The 13713-nt window shown below is 41.0% G+C and overlaps 1 protein-coding gene across 1 annotated transcript in view; it reads left to right on the forward strand.

The window, feature by feature from the left end:
- Nucleotides 1–13713, forward strand: part of NUP210 (nucleoporin 210) — a 111533-nt gene that overhangs the window by 91172 nt on the left and 6648 nt on the right. The window contains exon 35 of the mRNA XM_040406850.1: nt 12420–12566. Coding sequence (XP_040262784.1) covers nt 12420–12566 — 147 coding nt within the window. The remainder of the gene's footprint in view (nt 1–12419; nt 12567–13713) is intronic.

Genomic DNA, 13713 nt, shown 5'->3' on the forward strand with positions numbered 1-13713 from the left:
TGGGTGTACTACCCGTATCTACAACTACCTCTCTCAAGACTTGGCTAGTGACTGCCATGTCAGTCCGATGTAGTCATGCCTTTTCACTGCACGTTCCGTAGCTAGACTACGAGACTCACCACGTCAGGCTGAGCGGGGGTGCTGTCACGACTGTTGATGGAGTTTCATTTCTGGAACGGAACCCCCCTTCTATTCTTCCTCTTCGAGGCCAGAGTTTTTTCTCTCATCTTGGTCTGGTCGAATTTTCCATCAAGCAGTGTTGCTACGGTCATTGACTGAACTCCACCGCCGGTGATTCTCATATCGTCTCTACTTTTACCTAGCCAATGTGTTTGTTTCCTTGGCACATGGGGTTCCTCCATACCGTCCTCCTTTACCGCCTTGGGATCTAACCTTAGTCCTTTCAGCGCTCCGAAATTCTCCCCTTGAACCCTTGCGGGAGATGTCACTCCGACTCCTGTCCTGGAAGGTGTTTTTTTTCTTGTTGCTATCACATCTATCAGATTGGTGTCCGGGTTGGGGCGCTCTCTTGCAGAGAACCTCCTGGTTCTAACAGGGATAAGCGGTTCCCCAGCCCGGTCATTCCTTTCTCCGACGGTGGTCTCTAATTTCCATTTCAATGAAGAAACTGTCCTTCCATCACTGTGTCCCTCACCTTCACCCCCTAGGGAATGGGAGTTAGGTCATTTGGACGTTGTCAGGGCTCTGACTATTTATTGCCAGCCTCCAGTTCCTTCCGGTGTACGGACTCTCCTTTTTTGTCATCACGGAGGGTCCTCGCAGGACATTGGCGGCCTCCAGGGTGGCAATTGCACGTCTGCATTTGCTTAAGCGTACTGCACCCGGGGCAGGGTCCCACCCTTCAGTGTCACGGCTCACTCCACCAGAGCGCTGGCGCTCTTGGGCTCGGAGGATTCAAAGTTCGGCCGCGCAGTTCTGCAGGGCGGCTACTGTCCCCCTTACACACATTCACAAAAGTGTGCCAGATGCATACTTATTCATCGGCGGGCGCCGCCTTTGGACCACATGGTCTTGCAGACGGCAGTTCTTAGTTACCTGCAGGGGCGCTTGCTCCATGGGTCTGTGGTTTTCCCTCCCTGTGGACTGCTCTCGGACATCCCACGGTCTCTGTGTCCCCCAATGAATATGGGCGAGAAAACAAGATTTTTGTAAAACTTACCAGTAAAATCTTTCTCGCTCTTCATTGGGGGACACAGCACCCACCCAGTATTGTTGTTCGACCACAGTTGTGGCTGTTGCTGGTTAGAACCTGCTTCGGTTCTTGGCATTGTTGCTGTTCCACGTTTTTTCGTTGGTTTACTTGCTTCTCACAAACTGAAGCTCTCTCTACAGGCTGGAGGGGGTATAGCTGCCAGGGGAGGAGCTAACAGCTTTTACTAGTGTCCACGCCTCCTAGAGGACATACCTATACCCATGGTCTCGGTGTCCCCCAATGAAGAGCGAGAAAGAGGTTTTATTGGTAAGTTTTAAAAGTCTCAACTTTAAAACCATTTAAAAATGGGGACTCCTAGAGAAGATATACTAGTATCTATTCCTTATGTTAAAAAACGGCCACGGCTTTTGTAGCTGACTCTTCTGCGGAATCGGTCATGTTTGCTGCCAGGAATGTGGCTCTTTCAAACTGCAAAAAGGGCCTTGTGGTCCAGTGCTGGACAATATCCTCGAAAAAGCCGCAGACAAAAAGAAAGGCTTTCCAGAAGAAAAAGCTAGAAAGCAGCAGTTTTTTTGTAAAAGATTCCTACAAAAAAAAAAAAAAAAAAACGGTTAAGGGCAAAGGAAGATCTGGAAGATGGTCCTATCCAAAAGGGGGGAAAGGAATTTTTTTCTACTTAACCCCAACTTTCAAAACAAACAATGACGCCAGATCTGTGGGGGAAGATTGAAATTCTTTCTTCCAGCGTGGCGTCAGATAACTCAAAATCCGTGGGCGCTACAGAAAATCCAGATATCCTCAGCCCCACGGGTATTCACAAAGTTGATAATAGAAATTGTTGCGTTCTTAAGGAGGAAAGAGATAAAAATTGTGCCATATCTGGACGACTTTCTCCTGATTGCATATTCCCTCTTTTTAGGAACCATACTAGATTCCAGGCTGCAGAAATCCTTCCTTCCAGTAAACAGACGGATGACCCTATTAGAAAAAGTTGCGGCCTTTCAAAAGAAATCTATGTACAATAAGGGAAGCGATGAGCATCCTGGGTTTGATGACGGCCTTTATCATGACGGTCCCATGGAGTCAGTTTCACTCGAGAGCTTTATAAAATATATGATTCTCTCAGTCTGGGATGGAAACCAACAATCACTGAATCAAAAAATTCACATAAGAGACAAAACTCGAGAATCTCTGAAATGGTGAGAAAATGCAGAGAACCTCTCAAGAGAGACTCCCTGGAACCTAAGTCCCAAATGCCAGTCAGCAGGGACGGGGAGCCAAAATAGGACAACATTACTTCCAAGGGGTTTGTAATCAAGAAATGAAAGCGAAATCCTCGAACTTTTGGGAGCTCCAAGTTGTTTGAGAAACACTGGGGCAGAGCCAGGATCTTGTGTGGTCACCACATAAGAATTTTATCCGACAACATGATAACAGTAGCTTTCCTCAGGCATCGAGGGGGAACGAGAGTCCCTCTTCTTCAAGCTCTTTCCCACCACATCTTTTCCTGGGCGGAAAAGAATGTCTTATCAATCTCGGCAGTCCATCTCAAAGGATCACAAAATCAGTCTGCAGATTTTCTGAGCATACACTACCTGGACCTGAGCGAATGGTCTCTGAACAAACAAGTGTTCAAGGAGTTAACGAAGGTATGGGGATATCCCGAAATAGACCTTTTCGGTACAAAAGGGAGTGCGCAGGTAGATTCCTTCTTCTCCCTAAATCCGAGGGATCATCCGGATGGGGTAGATGCCTTAGCTCAAAAATGGGATATGAAGCTGGCATATGTGTTCATCTGAATTAGACGTGCTCTGCTAAAAATACCTTTAATTTCATAGATGGGTAATAGGCTAGAATTGCCCTGGTGAAAATTACACAGACTAATACAGTGTTAATGAACTTTACAGAAAAACAAAAAATAAATAAAGAGATTTTTTTCTCCTATCAAGGGCCCGATTACAAGGGTAAATATATAGGCATTGCTGGTACAGGTGTGTAGGTCACTGATGTAAAAGGGATCAATATGTCCCTAGTTACAACCCTATGGCTAACTCAGCCCTTGGACACCTCCTGATCGTGGGGATGCCATGTCCTCGTACCTAGACCTATTATACCCCTAGAACAACCCTATATCCCATATTGTAGGTTGGACTAACAGATTAGTCTCTGACGATACCTATACAGGATACTAAATATGTATATAGAAATACACAGATCCCGACTCGTTTCTACCTCAACAACGGCTCATCAGGGGGTAGTAATAGAGATGTGTTACATAAATCATAGATAAAGATCAAAGAAAAAGAAGATACTTAGCTCCCATATGATTATGGTCCAGTCACAAGTGTCCACATCAGAGTGATGTATACTGATGGGGACTTTGACAGAGCTTACGCCGTCTGATGAGGGAGCTAATCCGGCCCTTGATAGGAGAAAAAAATCTCTTATTTATTTTTTGTTTTTCTGTAAAGTTAATTAACACGGTATTAGTCTGTGTAAGCGATTTTCACCAGGGCAATTCTAGCCTATTACCCATCTATGAAATTAAAGGTATTTTTAGCAGAGCACGTCTAATTCAGATACTCAATTACCTACGTGTATACTATTGATTATCATTTGATATAATTTTTGATACTTTTTTCAAAATTGGCATATGTGTTCCCTCCGTTTCCCCGAATACTGGCAGTCCTCAGGAAAATAAGGACAGAGTCAACAAAAGTAATTTTAGTGGCCCTGTTCTGGCCAAAACAATCATGTTTTCGAGCCCTAATCTCCATGGCTACAGAACATCAGATAACTCTCTCTCTCTCTAAGACCAGACCTTCTTTCTCAAGGCCCGATCTGGAATCCAGAAATAAACAGACTAAGATTGACAGCATGGATCCTGAAAGGGACTTGTTAATATTACAGGGATTATCAGACAGGGTTATATCAACAAAAGAGCCATAACCAGGTAACCTCAGCTATCTACAACAAAATATGGGGAAAAAAATACTCCTGGGTGGTATAAAAAAAATGGAAATCCTCTGCTCCCAAAGTTGGCGGAAATATTGGATTTTTTACAGGAAGGGTTTGATGAGGGTCTTAAACACAGCACCCTGAAGGTTCAGATAGCAGCCTTAAGCTGGTTCCTAGATTATTCCTTGGCAGAGAATAGATGGGTAAGGAGATTTATAAAAGCAACAACAAGAATTAGACCAACTGTAAAATCAACTGTTCCTCCTTGGGATTTATCGACAGTTCTCAATGGCTTAATTAAAGAACCCTTTGAACCAATACAGAATTGCTTTTTAAAACATTTCTCTCTGAAGACTGTTTTTCTAGTGGCAATAACATCGGCCCGAAGAATAGGTGAGATACAAGCCTTAACCACCCGGGAACCTTACCTTCAGATTCTAGATGACAGGGTCATTCTAAAGCTGGATTCTACCATTTTACCAAAAGTAGTCTCTACGTTTCATCTAAATCAGGAAATAGTATTACATTTCTTTTGTACCGATCCGAAAAATGACACTGAAAAGAGCTTCTACCTGCTAGATGTCAGGCAGACTCTTCTGGAATATTTGGAGGTTACTAGCAGATTTAGGCAGGATACAAATCTGTTCATAAAGTTTGCTGGCCGAAATAAAGGCAGGAAAGCTTCCAAAACAACATTGGCCAGATGGGTAAAAAGGGCAATTATAGAATCCTATGATCTGCAGGGACTGGCTTGTCCACAAATTATTAGAGCCCATTCTATCAGAGCGGTGGCGGCATCTTGGGCAGCAACGTGGTCGAGTGCGCATACATTTTGTAAACACTATAGATTAGACATTGCAGGAAACCATGACCCGAGGTTCGGACGTAAGGTCCTCTAGGCCGCGGCCCCTCCCTAATTAGTGTACTAATCTGGTATTGCTCCATGTGGCGCTATCATGGAGGACGTCCTGGAAAGTAGGAATTAGACCTACCGGTAATTGTATTTCCAGGAGTCCGACATGACAGCACTCTGATTTCCCTCCCTTATCTTCCTATAGTTATAATTTAATGTGATGTGTTGAATAATTGATTAAAAAATAGTTTAAGTTAAACATCCATCATTGTGTGATAATTTTAAAAAACACTGGGGGGGGATGGGTGGAGCTCTCAACCTCTTTGTTCCTGGCCTAATAGTGGGCAGGGAGACATCCTCCATTCGGTGCTGTCATGTCTAACTCCTGGAAATACAATTACTGGTAGGTCTAATTCCTACTTTCAGTTTGTCTTTATTAAATATGTTCAGCAGTTTTTGTTGTACATAGTTAAGCTTCCGCCTAGCTGAAGAGTATCTCGACGGCTATGTATAGTTCTTATCTCTGATCTCCTGACACCTCATAAGCACTCAGCTAGCCAAATTCTTATCTAACTGATAACAGTATGGCTAAATGAGTGTTCATGAGCGGTTAGGAGTTTAGAGATAAGTGCTATAGATAGCTGGCAGTGCTACATGATGGGACTCTGATGGGACCTCATGCACACAAACGTATCTGTTTTGCCGCCCGTGTGTTGAACACATTTTAGTTGCAGACCTATTGATTTTAATGGGTTAGTACTCCACATTTTGCAGCGATAGCAAGACTTGGACTGGAGATGTTTTTGAATTTTATGGGAGAGTCTTTCAGACATGCTCATTGACCTATGCAGAGGTCACTGTGCAGGAGCTGGGATCTCTGTACACTAGGGGTGCTAGCATTTTATTGTAGTCCTGTCCGTGATATTGAGATGACTGCTGAAAGGTAATCTCTGCCATAAATGAAATGTCACCCTATTATGGGGCTCAGCGATCACAGTGAAAATTGTAAAGTTTCAGGATAATTTAAATGTAGATAGTACCTTGGAAAATTTGAAAAAATAATCACCAAAAATTCTTACAAAGAAAATGTTTAAACTACTTGTTTCAAGCAATAGTTAATTCGCTGTCAATACATTGTTTTTAAGGGTATGTCCACACAGGACAAGTATTCTGCAGGATTTGCATGCAGCAGATCCAAGCATTTTACAGTAAATTAATTAAAAATCTGCAGAATATCTATTTATGCTACAGATTTCCCCCTTTCCAATACATAGGGTGAAATCCGCCCCTTGTGGCCATATAGTACAGCTCCTGGACCCCAATGCAAATTTGGAATAAGTGTCATTCACAATGTTTTCGTAGTTGGGAGAGGTGTTTTTTGGGGACCATTCAGAAATTGGGCAATGGTTGTAACTGCTATCTCTGCACCACTATAGCTACTGAGTAGTAATGTGAAGATCCTGTTAGATGCCCTTTTGTATGAAAAGTTGGTCATACATACATCTAGCCATCCGTTTTTTCGATTTAACTTCACTAATTTGTGAGTAGGACCATAATGGCACAGAACTAAATTTTTTGCTCAGGTCATCAAATTGCAGTTCTCCTTGTAGCTTGTTTACTCAGGGACGCTATGTGCATGGAGAAAGCGACTGCCGTGAAAGTAATGAATGTGGAACGATGAGTCTATTCCTGTCCGCTTTATCTTATTTGATAGTTTTATTGTCTACATCTCCCAGCTAGAAAATGAGGCAATTGGGAGACTAGGTTTGTCATTGTTCTGATAGTTTAATAAGGCACCTGAAGCGGCAGTGATAACCAGGCGTCTATTAGACAAGGAAATAGGGTGGTTTATTTCTTTTCTGCATCATATACACTAAGGATTTCACTGTCTGAGATGTCAGAATATCCAAAGAAAACACATTCTGGTGAGCGAGTATAAAATAAGGGCTGAAATAATACCAATTCATATGTCCTATCCTGAAAATGACTGAATTCATATCCTTATATGAATTTAGAAGTAGGGATGAATGGAAGGTGTCTGGGCTGCTTCATTATAAGTTATCTGGGGAGAGGAAGGCATCAGATAAGCTACTGAGCATGTCCGTCCACCTCTGAATGCAGGAAATGGTGGACCAGAAGGATAAACAGCAGAGGGGTGCTACCAGGGTGGATGTCATGTACATATAAAAAAATATATATATCATTTTTAATTTTTTTTTGTGTGTATTGCAATAATACTTTACAAGAGACAACCCCTTTAAGTAAAACGGACAGGAGAGCTGACCAGTGGCCTGATATTACACTGTAGAGTATGGGATATTAACCCCTTAAGGACCCATGACGAACCGGTACGTCATGTGGTGTTCCGATCACTGCCGCCCAGCCGGCTGTGATCAGAACACGGTGCCTGCTCAAATCATTGAGCAGGCACCTAGGCTAAATGCGCAGGGGGGTCCCGTGCCCCCCCCCCCCCCCCCCCCATGTCGGCGATCGCAACAAACCACAGGTCAATTCACACCAATTTTGCCCACTTTACTTCCCAAAAAAAGGTAATAAAAGTGATCAAAAAAGTCGCATGTACGCCAAAATTGTAACAATTAAACCGTCATCTCATCCCGCAAAAAATGAGACCCTACTTAAGATAATCGCCCAAAAACTGAAAAAACTATGGCTCTTAGACTATGGAAACACTAAAACATCATTTTTTTTGTTTCAGAAATGAAATCATTGTGTAGAACTTACATAAATTAAAAAAAAGTATATATATTAGGTATCGCCGCGTCCGTATCGACCGACTCTATAAAAATATCACCTGACCTAACCCCTCAGGTGCCCACTGTAAAAAAATAAAAATAAAAACGGTGTAAAAAAAGCAATTTTTTGTCATCTTACGTCACAAAAAGTGTAATAGCAAGCGATCAAAAAGTCATGTGCACCCCAAAATAGTGCAAATCAAACCATCATCTCATCCCGCAAAAAATGAGACCCTACTTGAGATAATCGCCCAAAAACTGAAAAAACTAGACTATATCTTAGACTATGGAGACACTAAAACTTTTTTTTTGTTTTAAAAATGAAATCATTGGGTAAAACTTACATAAATTAAAATAATTGTATACATATTAGGTATCGCCGTGTCCGTGACAACCTGCTCTATGAAATTACCACATGATCTAACCTGTCAGATGAATGTTGTAAATAACAAACAAAAAAACTGTGCCATAAAGCTATTTCTTGTTACCTTGCCGCACAAAAAGTGTAATATAGAGCAACCAAAAATCATATGTACCCTAAACTAGTACCAACAAAACTGCCACCCTATCCCGTAGTTTCTAAAATGGGGTCACTTTTCTGGAGTTTCTACTCTAGGGGTGCATCAGGGGGGCTTCAAATGGGACATGGTGTCAAAAAAACAGTCCAGCAAAATCTGCCTTCCAAAAACCGTATGGCATTCCTTTCCTTCTGCGCCCAGCCATGTGCCCGTACAGCGGTTTACGACCACATATGGGGTGTTTCTGTAAACTACAGAATCAGGGCCATAAATTTTGAGTTTTGTTTGGCTGTTAACCCTTGCTTTGTAACTGGAAAAAAAATATTAAAATGGAAAATCTGCCAAAAAAGTGAAATTTTGAAATTGTATCTCTATTTTCCATTAAATCTTGTGCAACACCTAAAGGGTTAACAAAGTTTGTAAAATCAGTTTTGAATACCTTGAGGGGTGCAGTTTCTTAGATGGGGTCACTTTTATGGAGTTTCTTCTCTAGGGGTGCATCAGGGGGGCTTCAAATGGGACATGGTGTCAAAAAACCAGTCCAGCAAAATCTGGCTTCCAAAAACCATACGGCGCACCTTTCCCTCTACGCCCTACTGTGTGCCCGTACAGTAGTTTACGGCCACATATGGGGTGTTTCTGTAAACGGCAGAGTCAGGGCAATAAAGATACAGTCTTGTTTGGCTGTTAACCCTTGCTTTGTTAGTTGAAAAAATGGGTTAAAATGGAAAATTAGGCAAAAAAATGAAATTCTCAAATTTCATCCCCATTTGCCAATAACTCTTGTGCAACACCTAAAGGGTTAACGAAGTTTGTAAAATCAGTTTTGAATACCTTGAGGGGTGTAGTTTATAGAATGGGGTCATTTTTGGGCGGTTTCTATTATGTAAGCCTCGCAAAGTGACTTCAGACCTGTAGTGGTCCCTAAAAATTGGGTGTTTGTAAATTTCTGAAAAATTTCAAGATTTGCTTCTAAATTTCTAAGCCTTGTAACATCCCCAAAAAATAAAATATCATTCCCAAAATGCTACAAACATGAAGTAGACATATGGGGAATGTAAAGTCATCACAATTTTTGGGGGTATTACTATGTATTACAGAAGTAGAGAAACTGAAACTTTGAAATTTGCAAATATTTCAATTTTTTTTGAAAATATGGTATTTTTTTATGCTAAAAAATTTACTTTTTTGACCCAATTTTAGCAGTGTCATGAAGTACAATATGTGATGAAAAAACAATCTCAGAACGGCCTGGATAAGTCAAAGCGTTTTAACGTTATCAGCACTTAAAGTGACACTGGTCAGATTTGCAAAAAATGGCCAAGTCCTTAAGGTGAAATAGGGCCGAGTCCTTAAGGGGTTAAAGAAGACCTGTCACCACTCCTGACATGCCTGTGTTAATAGCTACATGCATTCCCCATGTAATACCAATTCTGGAGCCTCTATTCTTATGGCTCTATGTTGTGCCATTCCTTTATTATTTCTACTAGAAGTAATGAATGAAATGCTAGCAGTCTGCAGTAAGGGTACAGAGGTCAGGTAACCAGTTGGGGGGGGGGGGGGTGTACCTGCACAGTCTGACTCTATCCAATCAGTGCTGCCATTGTCAGACTGTAGATTGCTAGCAATTCATTCATAACTTCTATTAGAAGTTATATGAAGGATGGCCTTATGCCTATCCCATGCATGCTTAAACTCCTTCACTGTATTTGCAGCTACCACTTCTGCAGGAAGGCTATTCCATGCATCCACTACTCTCTCAGTAAAGTAATACTTCCCGATATTACTTTTAAACCTTTGCCCCTCTAATTTAAAACTATGTCCTCTTGTAGCAGTTTTTCTTCTTTTAAATATTCTCTCCTTTTTTACCTTGTTGATTCCTTTTATGTATTTAAAAGTTTCTATCATATCCCCTCTGTCTCGTCTTTCTTCCAAGCTATACATGTTAAGGTTGTTTAATCTTTCCTGGTAAGTTTTATCCTGCAATCCATGTACTAGTTTAGTAGCTCTTCTCTGAACTCTATGCAAAGTATCAATATCCTTCTGGAGATATGGTCTCCAGTACTGCGCACAATACTCCAAATGAGGTCTCACTAGTGCTCTGTAGAGTGGCATGAGCACCTCCCTCTTTCTACTGGTAATGCCTCTCCCTATACACCCAAGCATTCTGCTAGCATTTCCTGCTGCTCTATGACATTGTCTGCCTACCTTTAAGTCTTCTGAAATAATGAGCCCTAAATCCCATTCCTCAGATACTAAGGTTAGGACTGTATCACTGATTGTACAATATGGGTCCCAGAACAGATCCCTGAGGTACCCCACTGGTAACAAGACCATGGTCTGAATATACTCCATTGACTACAACCCTCTGTCTGTCCCTCAGCCACTGCCTAATCCATTCAACAATATGGGAGTCCAAGCCCAAAGACTGCAATTTATTGATAAGCCTTCTATGTGGGACAGTATCAAAAGCCTTACTAAAGTCTAGATAAGCGATGTCTGCTGCACCTCCGCCATCTATTATTTTAGTCACCCAATCAAAAAAATCAATAAGATTAGTTTGACATGATCTCCCTGAAGTAAACCCATGCTGTTTTTCATTTTTCAATCCATGGGATTTTAGATGTTCCACAATCCTCTCCTTAAGTATGGTTTCCATTAATTTCCACACTGTTGATGTCAGGCTTACTGGCCTATAGTTGCCCGATTTCTCCCTACTACCTTTCTTGTGAATGGGCACAACATTTGCTAATTTCCAATCTTCTGGGACGACTCCTGTTACCAGTGATTGGTTAAATAAATCTGTTAATGGTTTTGCTAGTTCACAGCTGAGCTCTTTTAATAGCTTTGGGTGTATCCCATCAGGCCCTGTGACTTATTTGTATTCATTTTAGACAGCTGACTTAGAAACTCTTCCTCTGTAAAGACACATGCGTCAAAAGATTTATTGGTCTTCCTTCCTAACTGAGGTCCTTTTCCTTCATTTTCCTTTGTAAAGACTGAACAGAAGTATTCATTGAGGCAGTCAGCTAGTTCTTTATCATCTTCCATATACCTTCCTTCTTTTGTTTTTAATTTGGTAATTCCTTGTTTTAGTTTCCTTTTTTCATTTATGTATCTGAAGAATGTCTTATCGCCTTTTTTCACTGACTGAGCTAATTTCTCTTCTGCCTGTGCTTTAGAAGCTCTTATAACTTGTTTGGCCTCTCTCTGCCTAATCTTATAAATTTGCCTGTCATCCTCATATTTTTTTATTATTTTTTTTTTTAATTACTAAATGCTATCTTTTAGTTTTTAATGATTTTGGCCACTTCTGCTGAGTACCACAGTGGTCTCTTCCTTTTTTGCTTTTACTGACAAGCCTAATGCAATTATCTGTTGCCTTCAATACTACTACTTTTAAGTAGTCCCATTTCTCCTGGACTCCATTGAAACTGTTTCAATCTTATAGGGACTCGTATACCACAAATCTAATTCATGGCAATGTTTGGTTAGTGATGCCCCTTGCTTAAGTGTTGCAGCCTCTGGGGCCTTTCAAATAAGATGTGTATATGTAATGACAGATCATGTAACACTTGGATTGCACACAGGTGGACATCATTTCACTAATTATGTGACTTCTGAAGGTAATTGGTTGCACACACATGCCAATTTTCTGTTTTCTATTTCTAAATAGTTTTATTTATATATTTTTCTCATTTCACTTCACCAACTTAGACTATTGTGTTCTGATCCATCACATAAAATTCAGATCAACATTGAACTTAAGGCTGTAATGTACCAAAATACGAAAAAAGTCAAAGGGGTGAATACTTTTGCAAGGCACTGTATATCTACGCAACATGTGAAGTGACTTCTACAGCAAGGCTGCAATATGAAGTCTGGTCTAATCCTGCAGGGAGATTTCATCATTGTTCTTTCACACTGTGTTCCCCAGTGCTCAGTATTACCTGGCTGTCAGATCTGTGCAATTTATTTAAAATAAAATACTCCAATTAACACATTTTAATAATGCTGTCCAGCACAGCGTGGCAACAATTGATTTAATGGTGTTTTCTGCACCCTGTGATGATCTTGGGTTATTAATATTTGCAGGTTGATGATCTTGGGTTATTAATATTTGCAGGCTTAAATGTGTCTACTTTTTCTTTTATCATTTTCAGGGGAATGTTCTTCTGCCCAGATTGAAGCAATTCAAGATCTTCACCCAGGGAATCTCATCCATTGCCACCTGCATCTTAAAGATCAGAATCCTGATGTTCCACCTCCTGAAATATTTTCTGTTAAGACAGGATTTGATGCAGAGACAGGTACACTGATTCTGTCCCCACATCTTAAGGAGCATTTGCCTTTAGAATCAAAAACTCCTCCATGTATTCTACGGGGTTGTGCAGTTTCAGGATATTGATGACCTATCCTCCTATTCCAACCCCCATAACTTTATTTTTATGTGTACGGAGCTGTGCGAGTGCTAATTTTTTGCGGGGCGATCTGTACTTTTCATTGACACCATTCTGGGCTGTGTATGACTTTGATCACTTTTTATTTAAAAAAAATTGTGGCAGGTGAAGCGACCAGAAAACGGGGAATTGGCCATTTTGACTTTTTTTTTTTTGCTTCGCCGTATGCGTTTTCGCACGCAGCAATGAATTTTTAAATGGGATGGGGTTATAGGGCATCTGTCAGCAGATTTGTACTTGTGAAACTGGCTGACCTGTTGCATGTGCGCTTGGCATATGTGTTGGTCCCATGTTCATATGTGCCTGCATTACTGAGAAAAATGAAGTGTTAATATATGTAAATGAGCCTTTAGGTGCAACGGGGGCGTTGCCATTACACCAAAAGGCTCTGCTTTTTCTGCAGCTGCTGTTCCCTCTGTACTCTGGTTGACTTTAGGAGAAGTCAGGGTCAGAAGTGATCATACGTTTACACTGCCTGGCCATGTCAATCACCGTGTAGAGGGTATGGCAGTTGCAGAGACTCTAGGTGTAACAGAAACGCCCCAGTTGCTCTTAAAGGCTCATTTGCATTTATTAAAACTTCATTTTTCTCAGCAATGCATGAACATAGGACGAACACAGATGCCTTCAGCTTCCAAGCGCACATGCAACAGGTACAAATCTGCTGACAGATGCTCTTTAAGGGTGAAGCCGCACGAGTTTCTTAAAAAAGGAGATTTGGACTTTATCTTCTATGTACGGTAGTTTTTAGAGAGTTATTAGATTTTGATTTGGGGGGTATACATGCTTTTAACTTGCATTCAAGTATCTCTTTTACTTCTTGCGTCTTCCTTTCTGCTAGGAACCAGTGAAATGTGAGGCAGTTTAAAGCTTTTCCCGTATCCTGATTTAATTTGCTATTTTTCTCCGTTAATAATTTTATACAGGACAGTTCTGAAGTTGCTCTTCTAAATGCTGTGTTGTGTGCCCGTCATTTATCCTGAGACAAATTGCCAAT

The sequence above is a fragment of the Bufo bufo genome, chromosome 9 (assembly GCF_905171765.1).
Source record: "Bufo bufo chromosome 9, aBufBuf1.1, whole genome shotgun sequence".
NCBI lineage: Eukaryota > Metazoa > Chordata > Amphibia > Anura > Bufonidae > Bufo > Bufo bufo.